Here is a 16126-nt window from a genome sequence, read left to right on the forward strand (position 1 = left end):
GGCGCTGTGGCTCAACATTGCTAAGCTTTCCAAAGCAGAGAGGAGCGACATCCTGGATATGCCCATAGTCCCGGGGGGAATCTTTGGCACCACGCTGGCCTCCATGCAGCAGCATTGTGAGGCTGGGACGATGAGGCTCTTCGCCTCTGTCTTCCCTGGAAACCATCGGTCCTGTCTCTGCCCGTGCCTCGGCCCCCTCCGGATTGGGGGCAGCGAGGCCCCCGTCATCATGCTATCCCCTGGGGCAGTGAAACATTTTCACCTCAGGGGGAATGGCACTGTCCCACCATCAGAGGACTCCACCGCACTGTCAATGGGCCCTCTGCTGGTGGGCGGGCTGCCACCAAAATAGGGTACCACCGCTTCGTGGATGGGTTCTCTCGTGGTGTGCGGGCTGCCACCAAGAGAAGACAACGTCATTCCACGGATGGGGCCTCTGGCAGTGGGAGGTCTGCCTCCGGGAGAGGGCACCATCGCATCGCGGATGGAGAATCTCATGGTGAGCAACCAGTGCGCTTATCCACTCTCTGCCTCAGGGGCCAGAGATGGGCAGCACTTGCAGCCTTGCCTTGAGTGTTACGGACAATATTGAGAGGGTACAGGCTGCAGTTCGCGGCTGTTCCCCTCTGTTTGCCGGCATAACACACTCTCAGGCCCAGCGAGAATCGGCCCATGTTTCACACCCCATAGTGAGACATCTCACGAAACATTATGAAATAGAACTTTAGGTTACTTACATAACCCTGGTTCTATGAGTAATATGTCTCACCAGATCAACCTTCTTGCTTGAGCGAGTGAGATGAGGTGCTTATTTTGAATGATGTGTGCATGTCCGCCTCCTCCTCTTATAGGAGGTGGGAGTGTTCCTGGCAGACGGACACGTTTCACCAGCCAATCAGGATTGGCAGATTGAGAAAAATGCTTCTGAGGGCTGCAGATGGGAGTACATCCCATAGTGAGACATCTCACTTATATTACTCATAAAAACCGGGGTTATGTAAATAACCTAAAGTTTCCATCATAGTTTTCTTCAACTACATTTTTTTCAAATGACAATAACTGAACTATGACTAATTTAAACAATACATGCTGACAAAAAATAAATCAAAATATATTTACTGTATACCTTCGTCGATGAATAAATAGGAAACTATAATTTCGTCTGAAATCTATTTAGAACTCATGGGATCATGTAGTCATATGTATTTACAAACATTATAACTATCTCATATCATGCTGATGGATTTGAATGGAAATTTCTTTTAAAAATGCATATACTTTATAAAACATATTTTAGTCAACTACTGTATAGCTGTAACAGATTTAGTCGACTAAACTGAAATAGTCCTGACCACTAAGCTTAGACTAAAACTACAATGTATTTTAGTCAAAAGACTATGACTAAAACTAAATCCCCATCTCCAACCCTCCACTCCACAAAGTGACTTGGAACGTAACCTGAAGTCTGAGCTCCCACATGGTAAATTAAGATATTTTGACGTGCTACTGCTGAACTCAGTTGAACTTGAAAATGCAGATTTCCACGTTGCCTCGAATGCAGCATTATGTGCTTCTCAGTCAGCTCGCTTTTTGATTGGCTACATTCTGTTCCACGTCACAAATCACAGGTTCAGGAGTCGTTGGCTTTCCAAACACACGGGGAGTTTTGATCGTAAATATTGAACAAATTTAATATTTACGATTGCTGGCCCCGACCCATCTCTTGAGCCAATTATTAGGACAAGTTAACTCATAACACACCTCAGACCACTGGATAATGTCATAATCTAATTTTATAATATTCAAAATAATCTGTCATTTGCCATCCTTGGTTGGAAAGGAGGAAAATCTAGATAAAACAGCCAGATTGTTCTTATGTTTACACCCAGTTTAGGATGCTGATTCTACACTTTCAGTTCCACTTTTCTTTTGGTCAAGTTGACTATTCGTAAACTTATTAGAATATTTTTATGATAATAAACTCTAGCTTCTTGTTATTAATCTCAAATATAACTTATCACGCTGGAATCACTGTTCCAAATGGACAACATGAAGCCTGTATGTAGCCAGCTAATAAAATAGTAGTGGCAGGGGAGCACATCTAATTAGACAAAAAGAGAGTGGGAGAGACAGGCCATCCACAGGAATACATATATATTTTACCAAGTTGAACAACACCTATTCCATCGCCAATTTTCATCGGCAGATAATCACATCTGGTTCAACAGACTTTAAATCGAAACCTAGAAACAATTTTCTCACATACTTGGCCTCTATAATCCATTCATTTTCTTGTCACTGGCCGTAATCCAACATCAGTCCATTCTGTATGTATTTAAAGAATCAACGTCATTGTTCTCAATAGGAATTACCCTTGGATAACCTTAGTCTCACTGTGTGTCAAATTTATGAGAAAATTACCACAAAGTAGACCGGTCAAAGACCTGAAATGAGTTGTAGTCAATTAGATGTGCAATGCTATCACTAACAGTGTGTTAAAAACTATAAGGGCTGGTGCTGCCGACTACCCACCAGGCCAAATGTTTGGGATATTCATTGAAAATACCTCAAAGTCAAAAAGTATCCATTGGTTAAAATGTCCTGCGTTGTCACACAAACCATCGCCGACATCCAACAGAGCTTTTCTCCCACTCACAGTCCTTTTATAATGGATTTTCCACAGAACTCATCACTTCTCTTCATCTACCCTCCCCTCAGCCTCCTCAGGTACAGTGTACTGTACTGTCAAGCACAGTGTGAATCAATGACTGGTGCTCACGCCTACAGGTACAGGTTAGAGAGGTTCACTATTGAATTATATCTGCACCTTTCTCATTGCTGCCATCCTCCTGCTTTTAGTCAATGTTATTAAGTCACATGGGGGGGGGGGGTGCTAAAAAACACATATCTATGTTTGATAGCACTTTATAATGAAGAGGACATTTACTTCAAATGTACAAGAAAAACTAAAAAATTGCATTTTCGGCAATACGTATAAAATCAGAGCTTAAAGCTAGTTTTTGATTCAGCTGAATTCAATGTAACAGGGTGATTAAAGTATTTTTTTATCTTGTCCACCACTTTTGTAGTTTAAAATGTAATGTAAAGTATGTTTTATTGTTGAAGTTTGTACGGTGACAAAATAAAATATATTATTATTATTATTATTATTATTATTATTATTATTATTATTACTACTATTATTATTATTGTCAGTGGAGCTGATCATCTCTGCTGAAGCCATGATTAGCTCATACATTTTATCTATTACCTCTCCCTGTTGGTCATTTTATTTTGAAAAGGACATTTACTCCAAATGTACAGGAAAAATGAAAAATGTGCTACTTTTTGATTCAGCTGAACTCAATGTAAAGAGGTGATTAAAGTGTTCATGTAAACATGCACCATCTTGATAAAATGTATTATTATTATTGTTATTATTATCGTCAGTGACGCTGATCATCTCCGCTGAAGACAGGATTAGCTCATAACTTTTATCCATTACCCCTCCCCGTTGGTCACAAACAGCCTTATTAACAATGGTGGAATAAAACATTTCCTTGGCTTGACTCAATAGTTTCAAACTCTTTCAATACTGCCTATGGTCAGTACAAGCTTCCTAAATATGACTGCAACAAGCATCCAATACTTAAAAACTAAGAAACACAAGAATAAATCAGTGTATTGTAGCAACCTATGGTATCACATTAAAAGTAATGTTGGAAATTAGGTTTTGGACAATATCAGCCAATAGCTAAGATCGAACGTCTCTAATTAAACAGAGACAAACACTAGTGTTACTTTGTTATTTTAATTACAGAAGAGTCTGACAGTTCACATCAAGAATAATTGTGGAGGAAATGCAAATGGCCTTTTAAAGCAAGGCATTTTATTGAATTATCCCTCACACGGTCAACCTGAGCAGCAGAAATACATGTTCACTCTAAAGGTAGTGATACGCATATTGTCTTTCTGACGTGTTACATATAAATCAATCATTACTGAGGAACAACCTGTCTGTCCAATTCATGTACCATCAGTGAAAAGACCTGCTATTATTAACCCCTCACAGCCATGATACTTCTGTCACCTAATCCATCCCCTCCTCTCTGAATGAGTGTGTCTGTAACCACAGACTTTCCGCCCTCAGCCTTGACTGACAGACCCTGTGGAGGCTGTGGTCACCCTGAGTGACGCGAGGGGCAGCGGGTCTACTGAAATACCCCTTGTGCCTGTAAGCTGGCCCTGACACTGCAATCCTGCACCTCACCCCACTGACTGCCACCTCTGCTCCGACATGCAGCAGCAAAGCCTCTGGGCCTGAAAATAGAACTCATTAACACGTTTAGTAGGTACAAACGAGATGACTGTCTCCTGATGGACTGTCTATCTGTTGGATCAGCTTTCAAGGAGACTGTGTGGTAACGATAAGAGGGAAGGAAACCAATATTATAATGTGTTGCCAGGCACCTCTGAAAAGCAACTTGACATGAGCGAGCGCAAACACCCAAACTCAGCCTGATGTTTTAGCTTAGCTCATTTATTAGCATGCAACGGTGCAAAATATTTTTTAAATGTGCTTAATTCAACCACAACTTGTCCCTACTAAAATAATTACTTGTTATTATTACATAAAATTACCACTTATAATGCTTATTTAATCATTTCCCCCAGGTGTATTGGACACAGGCAGCACAGCAGAAGTCAAATTTGACCTGCCATCCATCCAGCCAGAGAAAAACGAGAGCATTAACAGAATAAACAATCATTTGGAGGCAGCAGTCAAAAATCTGGACACAATTTTATCCAAAACCTATCCTAGAAAATAAAATACTCCTGACTTTCTGGTCAATTTGCTATTACAGGATGAGCCAGGAGTTAAATTCACAGCAATCCTCTAAAGCAGGGAGCACAGGGAGAGAAAAGACTTGGCTGTGTTAGTTGGGGAAGCACGGCCATATGTGCTATAAAGTGCTTGTGGAAAATCTGAAAAGCCATCATTTTGGCTTTTTAATAAATATCCAGCCTTTTGTAATATTTTCAAAATGAAACCAATGTATTTATGAATTTCCTGGCACGTTTTGCAGACAGGAGACAATTTCCTATGCTGCCTGAATGCCCTTCGGACAGGGATTAGATGGCAGGCGACTGACAGAGGCCTGACTGAGTGGTGGGCCCTGTGGGACCCCTGCTCATCTAGGCCTGCAGAGTCCTTATCCTTATATCCACTTGGCATCACTGAGGCAATAACAGCCTTTATTAAAAGCGCATTGCAGCAGTATCTGTCTGTACAACTTACTTTGAGATTGACCACAATGTGGCATGCAGAAAGGTTCTTGTGGTTAGGGGCTACAATATCCTGTTTCTGGAAAGGTTTACTTTCCATTTTAACAAGCATGAATAAGGTAGGACATTCCAGAAATGGCTACCGTCTGTTTTGCTCTCGCCTGTGGGGAGCAGAGGCTCAGATTATGGCCCATGCATGGCATCAAAGCGTGGCCTGGCTCACCTCTGATTTTACCTGGCATTAACAGCTATGGCCTGGGCAGTGGACACACAGATGGCTCTGATAAGTTTGCAGGAAGAACAGACAGATGCATAAAAAAAAAATTGTGTTGTCTTTGATCATAACTTTTAAATCTGTGGTACAGAAAGTGTACAGAAGTGTTTTTTTTTTTTTTTTTTTTTCAGAGCCGTGCCCTCGGTAAAGAGGGAGACATGGCAGAAGTGTTTAAGTTGTTGTGACAGGCCTTGCTATTAGAAGTATGACCCTGAAAGTGCACCCTTTTAGAGGAACAAACAATAGATCTAACGTTACGATTATGCAGTAATTTTCGATTTATTCTTTTGTCTAATCTCCATTTGATAACTCACACTGCTCTGCGGCCCAGTCTCCTCAAACTGGTGATTTAACAAAAAGCCAATTCAAATTGGAGGCATTTAGATAAAACTACAGCATTAAAATGATAAAACCACTATCTCAAAAAAAAAAAAAAAAAAAACTCCTCTGTATCCACACATACAGAACACAATGACGGGATGGCTGTCCAGGTGGCCCTAGCCTTGGTGTTTTCCTTCCCAGCTCTCTGAGCTCACAGACAGGGATTTCCTCCTGCGATGGGAGCCAAGCCGTCACAGCCCAGCGATCAAGGGGCTGCCATCTGTGACTGAAGCAGATTTACAGCAGGAGCTAATCCACACTGTCAGCTACATTTGTTTTCTATCCCTGCCTCCTCTACACATGCATAAACTCTCACAGATTCACAACCACTGAGAAAGTTGTCACATTTAAACCTTATTAAATCCCATCTTCTGCGTCTCCCTTCTGGTCTCTCTCATCCTCGTACAGAGACAAAGCAAACATTACTCGTGGAAGTGCCTTCGGTGTATTTTTTACTTTGCCCTTTTAAAAGGCTTGATCTCATTCAGTTCTCTCACTTCTGTCAAACAAATGTTGAGAAATGAGAAACCTCGACGTGTCAATGATTTATATGCCCTAGTGAACATCATTTATAACAAATAAGGTCATCAAGTTCCCCGCTGCCAACTCATCTCCTTCATATGTATGGTATGTGACTGTTTTATTTTATTCCCACAACATGAAGCTCTTACAAACCTACAACTTAAACTGTCACGCAAGCAGCTTTCAACAGACATTATTAACCCCAGTACAAGGCACGTGGTTTTTCACTACCACTTCTAAACCAGAATTGTGTTGTTGTTCTAATGCTGTCCACCCACCTGTCCTCACAGGAAACACTTTCTAAGTTCTACTCCTGCTGTGTCACGTTAATGTAAACGTCACCCACATGGAAAGAGCTGATAAACCCAATATGTCATCACAGATGCTTGATGAGGTTTTGTTCAGTGATATCTGAGCTGTGGTCCCTTTCACATCACCTCCTTTTGCCACATGGATGAAGGATTAAAGTACAGGCAAACAGAATGAGCCACAAAGAACACATCGAACAGTGAATTTATGATTTGAGTGAGAAATAAAACAATGCAGACCTTTTATCCCTGTGTTAGTCTAATTAAAGTGAGACTTGGCTTGTGCTGCTCTCCCTCCAACTAAAGGGAGATTTGTGGTAACGAATCCCTGCAGTCAACGTTTGCAGCATCCTCATGAGGCACATTGATATGCGGAGTTGTATAACACAGCAAATCATGGATGTGCATGCTAAAAATTTACTCTCCCAATGTCATAACAACAAATCACTCAAGACTTGTGACAATGTAAAGTGCTGACACAGCATTAACAATTCAAGCTGTGTAATTCTCGAGGAAACATTTCAAATGTTTTTTTGTTTTTTTTGGGGGGGGGGGAAATCACACACAGACTCTCAGCCTAGCACCTAAACCAATGGAGAGACACAGGAGAGGGATTTACACTCCACCACTTTAACAACAATAAGTTGACCACAGAAAGGTGTATTGTGCCAGAAGAAAAGTGCAGGAGGAAAATAATATGAATATTCAACACTGGGAGGGAAAGGTTTAGACTTGGTTGTAGGGTAGGTGGTTGGGGTTATAAGGTAATGCAGCTGATACTATCCAGTTGTAAAATAATGGAACTGATGGGCGTGGGGATCGTGATGAATTCATTAAATTTCATTGACATTTTCCCTTACACAACACAAGATATACTGATGAATTTGGTCTTGTCAAAACATGTAGATTTATTGAATTTCAGATATGTAATGTGTAGCAGTACACCGTCTACCAACTTTTTATTAAAACACAATAATCAAATTTTTGGCGACAAATCTCTCAATTCACTTTGGGTTTTTTTTTCATTTTATTTTTTGTATTGGTCATGTATGTGCTTGTGTCTAATGGATGTGCCTGGACGTGAACCTTGCACAGTGTTTGAATGAAGGCTGGGAAAGAAAAAAAAAAAAAAACCTAAACAAAACAGTAAACATCTGACACATTTAAAAAGAAAAAAAGGAAACAAACAGTGAGTTAAAAACACACACACATGAACTAGTCACCATCCCCCATCCCCTTTTAACCCATATAGCCCTTCTCTTGCCTTTGCATGCTCGCTTGTCCACTGTGCTGTAGTCATTAACATATTTGGAGTGCAGCGAGCAGAAAGCTTAATTGTCCCTAATTGCTCAACTAAATATGTTCTCTAATGATTTGCTTCAGATCTGTGACTGCCTTTTGCGCAATTTCCCGGCCGCTGGCTTCATTATCCCTGCCTCCTTGGAACAAAGCGTCTTCACAGGCTGGATTTTTTTTCTCCGTCTACATAACACAGACAGTGTGTGAGGGAAGTAATGGTTCCCTCTTGGAAGGACACACAATAGAGGCCCTTTGTCAGGGCATGGGAGTTAAAGTGATTAGAAAACCAAATCTCTAGTAAGAAAGAGTGTTAATTGACCACAGCTCACTCTCGCTAATCAGGCCGTAATGAATGGACAGTTGAGGCACTTTGTTTTAGCAAGGCAACTGTTATTATGGTCGGATCTGTTTTCTGGAGCTGCTTTTTTTCCTGCAGTTGTTGCTGTGTATCATCATGCTCAATACTAATTTGTCTTTAATGACTGAAAATGAAGTCATTCAAAGAGACTTCTATTTTGTCCTTTGAAAAAATGCATCAATATGTCTAGCTGTGTTTCCATTACAGATTTTCGCAAAATAAATGCAATGTTTCTAAATGTCGACAAAGTATAATTGCACTTTGAACGTTTTTCCATTGAACGTTGTTTTGGGCAGGAGTCTCATCCCGCAAGACTTCACTGCACAAAGATGGACGCTCCAAACCTTCTTATAAAACTCTGTATTCCTTTGTTGTTTCACGTCTAATGTCGCAGTAATAAGTTTTAAGTCTAATGCTAAGAAATATCCCGGTCTACTCTTCTGTTTACATGTACCGTGCCATGTTTTCTCATAGAAAAGTGGTCATGTGACCAGGTAACTCACGTCATGTGACCATGTACGTCACGTTCTGTGCCGTGTATTTGTGAAAAAAGTGTTTCTATAGCGCTGTTGCGAAGCATTTCAATATCAAAACGTCCTTTCCTCATGAAAGCGTAAAAACTTTTCTGCTTTTTCAAAATGCAGTTGTTTCCATTACTAGTTTTAATTGCACTATTTATTGTGCACATTTCCAAGGGTAATGGAAATGTAGCTTTTTTCTTTGTCTAAGTCATTATTTTTATGCAAAATTTCCTGCACGTATCAGTGCAAAGCATGTAAAGATTATTTTCAGACTGAAAGCATGAGGTTGAGAAGAGACACAAACTGTGATGTACTCAAAAATACTAAAACACAACCAAGACGCATGTCTGACCTGTATCAGAAGAAGAGCATTTGCGAATCGTAAAGATAGAGCTCAGGTCCTCCTCATCCTCCGGCAAGCCTTTCTGCAAGCGCTGAAGCTTCCTGAGGCTCTCGCTGCGCTGGTGCTTCATGGAGCGCACATGCTGGATCAGGTTGAGCTTGGCCTTGGTCGAGTAGTTGCACGGCACACAATGGTAGTAGCAGGCATCGCCTTCTACTGCATTCTCGTGCTGCTGCAAGTGCTGTAGATGGATTGAAAGAGAAAGAGGGGAAGTTACTTTAGGTGTCAGATAGATGGCTAGTCACCACCATCTCACTTTCACTCACACAGTTGGCAAATGAACAAATCAATTCTCAATCACAGCCCTGTTGTTTAACATCCAGACCTATTCCAATCCAGAACAACTGTTTGGACTGCACACTTGTCTGCATGTGTGTTTGTATCAGTAGGCTAACAGGACAGGAGAGGCCTGGGAGGCACACACATATCTCAGGGGTCTGAGAGCTGGTAAGAATCGCATCAGCCACCCTTCAGAAGCCATGGGTTTGCAGCCACACAGACGGAAGGAATCATTGATCCCTTTCACTCAACAGAAGCTTCCCATCTCTGAAAAGGAAACTCCAAACATCTGCCTGTTTCACGCATGGGATACTAAATATTGATCATGGTGAGTTAAATCCTCATTCTCATTGTAGTCACTCACTGAGTGTGTGTGTGTGGGTAAACTAGAGCATTCCACAACAGGAGGACAACCGTCAGAGGACAGGAAATCTGAATCCTTATTGAACTGTCAACCTCAGCAGATCCTTCACCAGCGAACAGCGTGTGTCGTCCAGCCTGCTGCCCACCCTGCGTGTCACACATGCGTAACACCCCGCAGTGACACTATGCCACCACAAACTCTCATCACTCCACCAAGCACCAGTCTAATTACCTCCTGCATGGCTCAATCAATGATGCAAGGCCAACACATTATGCCTGAGCCTGGTGTGAGCAACAGAGGAACTGACGATTATCCTTAAGCATCACACTGATTGTTATCGCATGTTTACAAGAAAAGCCCTGGACTCAGTATGGCCACTTGTGTCATGCCTGACATGTGCTCCCACATTAAACTGGATTTCAATGGGAACTGAAGTTATTCTCTTTTTCCTCATTCAATTTTTTTTATTATGTTGCGACACATGACGCAAACAAAATATAATGGGTTTTTTTTCTTTAAAAAACAAAAACAAAAAAACAACTATGTATTGATGAGTAACAAAATAATTACACATATTAGTGACACCCAAGTTATACATATCAATCAATCAATGAATGTTTATCCATAAAAAGTGCTTTTCATTCAAAGAAATGCTGCTCAAAGTGCATTTACATAGTTTAAAATACATCCACCCCGTACAAACTCTGTCCACCACACACAGACACACAAGTTAAAATAAGGACAATAGCACATGGCTGGGTTTTTCTTTTTTTTTTTACACTTTTTATTTACATTTTATGAGTATTTTATTTTGCTACTGCACTGTTATTCTTGTTCTTAACTTATTCTCTCCTTTTTTTCATATTTATTATCTGGCACCAATCCCACCAAAATAAATTCCTCATGTGTAAACTATACATGGCAATAAACCAGTTTCTGATCCTGCAAATTATGTTTTAATCATACAAATTGCACTGAGAGCATTATGAAATTGTCAGTTTGTAGTATTGGTTGAATTTAACAAAAATACAGCTGTTTATGGATGTTTTGTTTTATGTTAGTTACTGTATGTTTAAGTCTTTTATTTGCGAGTACCCTGTACTTAGGATTAATAAGAAACCTAAACCCCAAATCTCTTGTGCTCATGGCATGTTTGGCTGTAAAGGGAGGTAGGAGCCATTACACATTTAACCACATTACAACTAAATCAGGTGCTGACAGGCTTGTGAAAAAAAAGCCATAGCAATATAATGCCACACTAAAATGTGCTTGTCCCTTTCTCCTAATGTTTAATTTTCTGGTAATATTGTAATAACGCTGCTGGGGATTTCAGTGCTATTGTGTTTCATTCTCTCTGGCTTCATATTTCTCACTTTTCATCCTAAAATGTGCATTAAGACACTGCTTCCAGGAACAGGAATATAAGTTTGCTTTTTTTTTCCCTTCTTTGTGATCCCCACTGCTTGGTGTAATAGAGTTATTAGGTGATTGTAAAAAGCTCTGAGTGCTCTCCTTTCTCACCTCATTTTAACCAGTCCATGATGTCATAAACAGGTGTTGCTAGATATTGTAGTGCACAATTATTGCATCAGAACAAAGTAAAAAGAAATCTGAGAGACAGATTTAGTTATAGATGACACCAAATCAATCACATTGCCTGTAGCCATAACACATGTCTTGAATTATGAGAAAAGGTGCTTTCTGCAAATGATTCAAGGATCCAAAAGTCTCTGAGAAGGCATGTTGAAGAAAAAAAAAAAAAAAATGACAGCACCTGACTTTAACTTCAAAGCAAGTCTCAAGGGGTAAAACAAAAAAAAGACCTCAAGAGTTTTATAGTGTCTCATAAAAAGTAGAGGGTTTATACAGGAGTGAGCCGGAGACCGCCTGAGCAAGAGGGGCTCATAATTCACCATGAGTCTGACTGACCAGGACGATGGCGTGATCAGGACCAGAACTAGCCTACCTTGGTTGTTGTAACTCTGGCTCAAAACAGGTACACCTGTAAACCAACACTTTCACCATCTCTGCACTATCCATGACCCGATGAGGTCAGCGACTGTTTAAACTCTGTGAAAGAGGGAGGGGAACAATAAACGGTGAAGGGGGTCCCTGTTCATTCTGTGGTCCACAGATGTCTTGACATTGGCCACATATGAAGAAATCCCCATCTAGCCTATGTAAACAAATACCTACCGATAATCATCCAAAAACTGACTTTAACACTTATTCTCCCTTGATTTTTTTAGAAATTATATATTTTAAAGACTCTCAAGAACATTACTGAAGAGATAAACACATTGTGGCCAAAGAACAGTAACAAACATTCTACTTCTCGTTCACACACACACACACACACACACACGAGGATAAACTTTAAATCTGAAACATAATAATGCTTGAGACAGGGTCTCTGTCTGTTTCCTATGAAGCTGCAATGAAGCCCCCAGTTGATAAATCACCTCCAACTGGAATGCCGGAATTTGGTGGCTTAATGAGAAAGTCATGTTGGGCTGTTCGGCCTATTGCTCTGGGGTTTCCAATGCCCTATGAAGGCCGCAACATGAGGATAGCCATGAAGAGCATGATGGGAGAGGCAAGAGACTTGTTGCATCAGTGGCATGGACACATAACTGAACTGTCTGGGAATTTAGAGCAAATAGTCTGTGCGGTTGTCATTATACATGATGCAATAATATATTTAAATCAAACAATACGACATGCGTTAGATGGTGAAATATATGGTCGCATATACATTGACTTTAGGTCCCATATAAACTCCAAGTCACACTGATAATAAGAACAAATCTTGCCAATTGTAGAATCAAGAAAGACCAAGTAAAAAGATCAAACTTTGTGCTAATCTTTCTTTATAAAGCATTTTTTGACAATTGGGGTTTATGGAGTTTATCATGTTTAGTGTACAGTTGAAGCATTTGTTCTCTGGTTTTTCAGGTAAAGATGGATGGGGCAGATTGGGCACACAGCACTACAATGCACCTTAACTACTGAGTGGGCAATACAACTATACACCTATCAGTTTCACTACCCACCTAACGCACAGCATACATCTGCATTTCTATCCACTTAAATGCAATGCAAAAGAGCACCTTTAACACAAAACTGTGTGGTTGCTGAGAGTCCAGCTCACACAGGATGGAGGTGGGTATTACTGGAAGGGTGGAAGAGAGAGACAGAAAGCCGGTAATTCCACAGAATGGCTCCCATAGGGGCTGTATAATACATCGTGTATACACAGCAAACACATACAAAAGTCCAGACAAAAACAACTTTAGACATGCACACACAAACACAGACACACACTGGGCCACATACCATTATGATCAGGCCCTAATTTCTGCTATTAAATTTGGCAGTGCTGTTAATACAAAATTAATGCATTAAAACAGATGACTGTGTGAGCTAAATAGCTATCAATTCTAAGCGAGCTGCCAAATTCCCTCTGTGAGAAAGCAAGTGAGTATATGGCTTGATATTGCTTTGTAATTGTCTCCCTCACTCTTGGCACTAAAAGCTCTAGTCAGTGTACATGCAAATGCAACAGCTTAAATGGTTCAGTAAAGCAGAGTTCACACCTGAGACCATGCAGTGTAGCAAAATGGAGCTGATCCAGGCTAGGATATGGTCCCCTGTCTTAAAAAAATAAGGATTTTATAAATCTGAAGAGATATTTTATCTGAACAGACCCCAAACATGATGACGAAAAAATCATCCATTGAACAGTTTTGATCGTACTGTGTGTGGTGCACTCCGATGATCTCATCAAAGCACACCGCACGCACAACGATTCTGTCCCAACACCAATCTTATTCCAAGCCAGAATTCCTGCATGATCAAAAGAGAACTAACAATGTGACCTAAAGCTGCACTCGAAGCAACACAGGATTTCCTGAAAAAATGACTGAAATTTGAGATCCTACTCCGTAAAATCAGGAAAAAAAATCTTAATATTATACCAGTCAGCATGTTTGACGTATTTTGACTCAGAGATTGGAATTTTAAAATCAGAAATTCTGAGTTTCGAGATGCCTTGAATGCAGCATAATGTGTTTCACAGTCTGTTTGGTTCTGGATTGACTACATTCTGCTCCACGTCACAGATTACTGGGTCATGAGTCGTCATCTTTCCCTACACACATGAAGAGTTTTTGTTCTAAATATTGAACAGGTTTATTTTTCACGATTGTCTGCCCTGACCCACCTGAGAGCCAAATATTTAGACACAAAATCACTCTAAACACACCTCAGACCACATGATAATCTAAAAAGATTATCATGTGTTTTTTCTTTGGGGAAAAAATCAGTAGAAAAATTCCAGATTATATTTGTGTGTACCCATCTTTACACAAAATAGGAAGTCATGCCAGGCCAGATAATAAATACAATTCATAAAAATAAAATAAATCTGTTTAAACAGGGCTTGGTAAAACCTTATTAAGATAAAGCAGTAATAGCCGGCATGTTAATTCATTCACAGTGTATTATAATCACCAAGTGTACAGTATGTGTGTACAGCAGATGAGTAAAAACCTAGTTGGGTCCTGGCTTTGATGGTTATGAATGAAACCATTGCAAAGGATGACTAAAAAAAGTTCAAATTGAACTTTGGGTTTGAGATCAAGTGAAAGAAAACAATCTTCAGAAAGGGACCATTTCAACCTAGCTGAAGTGTATTTGTGCACTGTTTTGTTGGGGAACATGATTCTCATAGATATTCATTCTGGGAATCCCCTGGAATGTAAGAAGGTTATTTAGCAGAGTGAAGCAGAGTGACTGTAGTCCGGGAGTGCTTTCAATTTGGCTTGTGATTCCCTGTCTACTGGCAGCCTGAACGGCAGCTCCAACCACAGAGGCCCCACTCGGTGCAAAGTGTGGTGGCTGCTTTAAATTAGCTTCTCCGAGTTTCAACATGCCTCAAAGTTATGCTGTAGCTTAAAGGGACTTTATATTCCAGGACCAACCTTTGTACCTACCGCTTTCTTAAGCTATGTGCACTTTTTTCTGCCTCTGTACTTATTTTACCCCGCCAACCTTCCTCTGCATCCTGTCTCTGTGTCTCAAAGCCCATGATGCGCTAAGATGTTTTTTTTCCGCAGTAGAAATGATCCATCACTAGTAGCAATACAAATCTGGTTGGGTAAATAGTTTTTGAGAGGGATCTCTGTGTTTAGAGGGAGGCTTAACACAGTCCCATGGCGTGCAACAAAGTAGCTTCAGATTGTGTCATGGAGACACTTAAAGACAATAGAACCACTGGTGCTCCACACCCACCACCCCTACTTACTTTAACATTAAATAAAGCAATAATTATTGAATTCCGTTTGAATGAGTAAAATGCTAGAAAGTAAACAATGGCAACATAATTGCAGAGGGAAGGCAATCAATGCAGGCAGTCATTTGGGCCATGTTGATTGTGTAGGCTGCTCTATGTGCTCCATCTATGTGCAAATGTGTGTACCTTTGTGTAACCCTTGTAAAGCATGGAATAGGCACAGTGAAAATGAGCAGAGTACTACACACGCTCACTTGTAAGCACAAAATAAGTTGAGTATAATCCCTCCTTAAATAACTACCCAGGGCTCTAAACAATAGCTCTCAAACAGCTGATCAATGTGTCCACATAATTCATGTGCGACTCGCTGTCTATAAAAGGGAAGGAAGAAGGGGATAAGCAAGCAGGCGGTGGAGAGATCAATGCCCTGTGTGGTGATAACGAGCTTGGTCCTATGCCCACAGGAGCCCCATGCAGGTTCTGGGGGTCTCCCTCATTAGGAACATTTGGATAAGCATGGCTATACATGCACAATGTGCACTTGTAACCAGATACAGATAAAGCCAACCCCCTCCACACGCACGCACGCACACGCACACACACACACACACACAGACCCCATTGTTCTCAATTAGCTAGGTGATGCTTTTGTGGCACACTGCAATGACTCCATAAACAGACAGGAAATGATGTCATTCACCATAAAAAAAAAGAAAAAAAAAGACAAAAGCAAATTAACAGCAAGCTGTTAGCTAGCTCTTTCAGTGGCTAATTAACAGCTTATCCTCGCAGTGCTTTTATGAAAGCCATGCTGGGAGGAGCCTGGTAAAATTGCAAT

The 16126-nt window shown here is 40.6% G+C and overlaps 1 protein-coding gene across 3 annotated transcripts in view; it reads right to left on the minus strand.

The window, feature by feature from the left end:
• Positions 1 to 16126, minus strand: part of zfhx3b (zinc finger homeobox 3b) — a 132314-nt gene that overhangs the window by 46347 nt on the left and 69841 nt on the right. For all 3 annotated transcript variants that reach the window (XM_028443351.1, XM_028443349.1, XM_028443350.1), the window contains exon 5: positions 9302 to 9533. In XM_028443351.1, the coding sequence (XP_028299152.1) occupies positions 9302 to 9533 (232 nt within the window). The remainder of the gene's footprint in view (positions 1 to 9301; positions 9534 to 16126) is intronic.

Source organism: Gouania willdenowi, chromosome 3, assembly GCF_900634775.1.
Source record: "Gouania willdenowi chromosome 3, fGouWil2.1, whole genome shotgun sequence".
NCBI classification, from domain to species: domain Eukaryota; kingdom Metazoa; phylum Chordata; class Actinopteri; order Blenniiformes; family Gobiesocidae; genus Gouania; species Gouania willdenowi.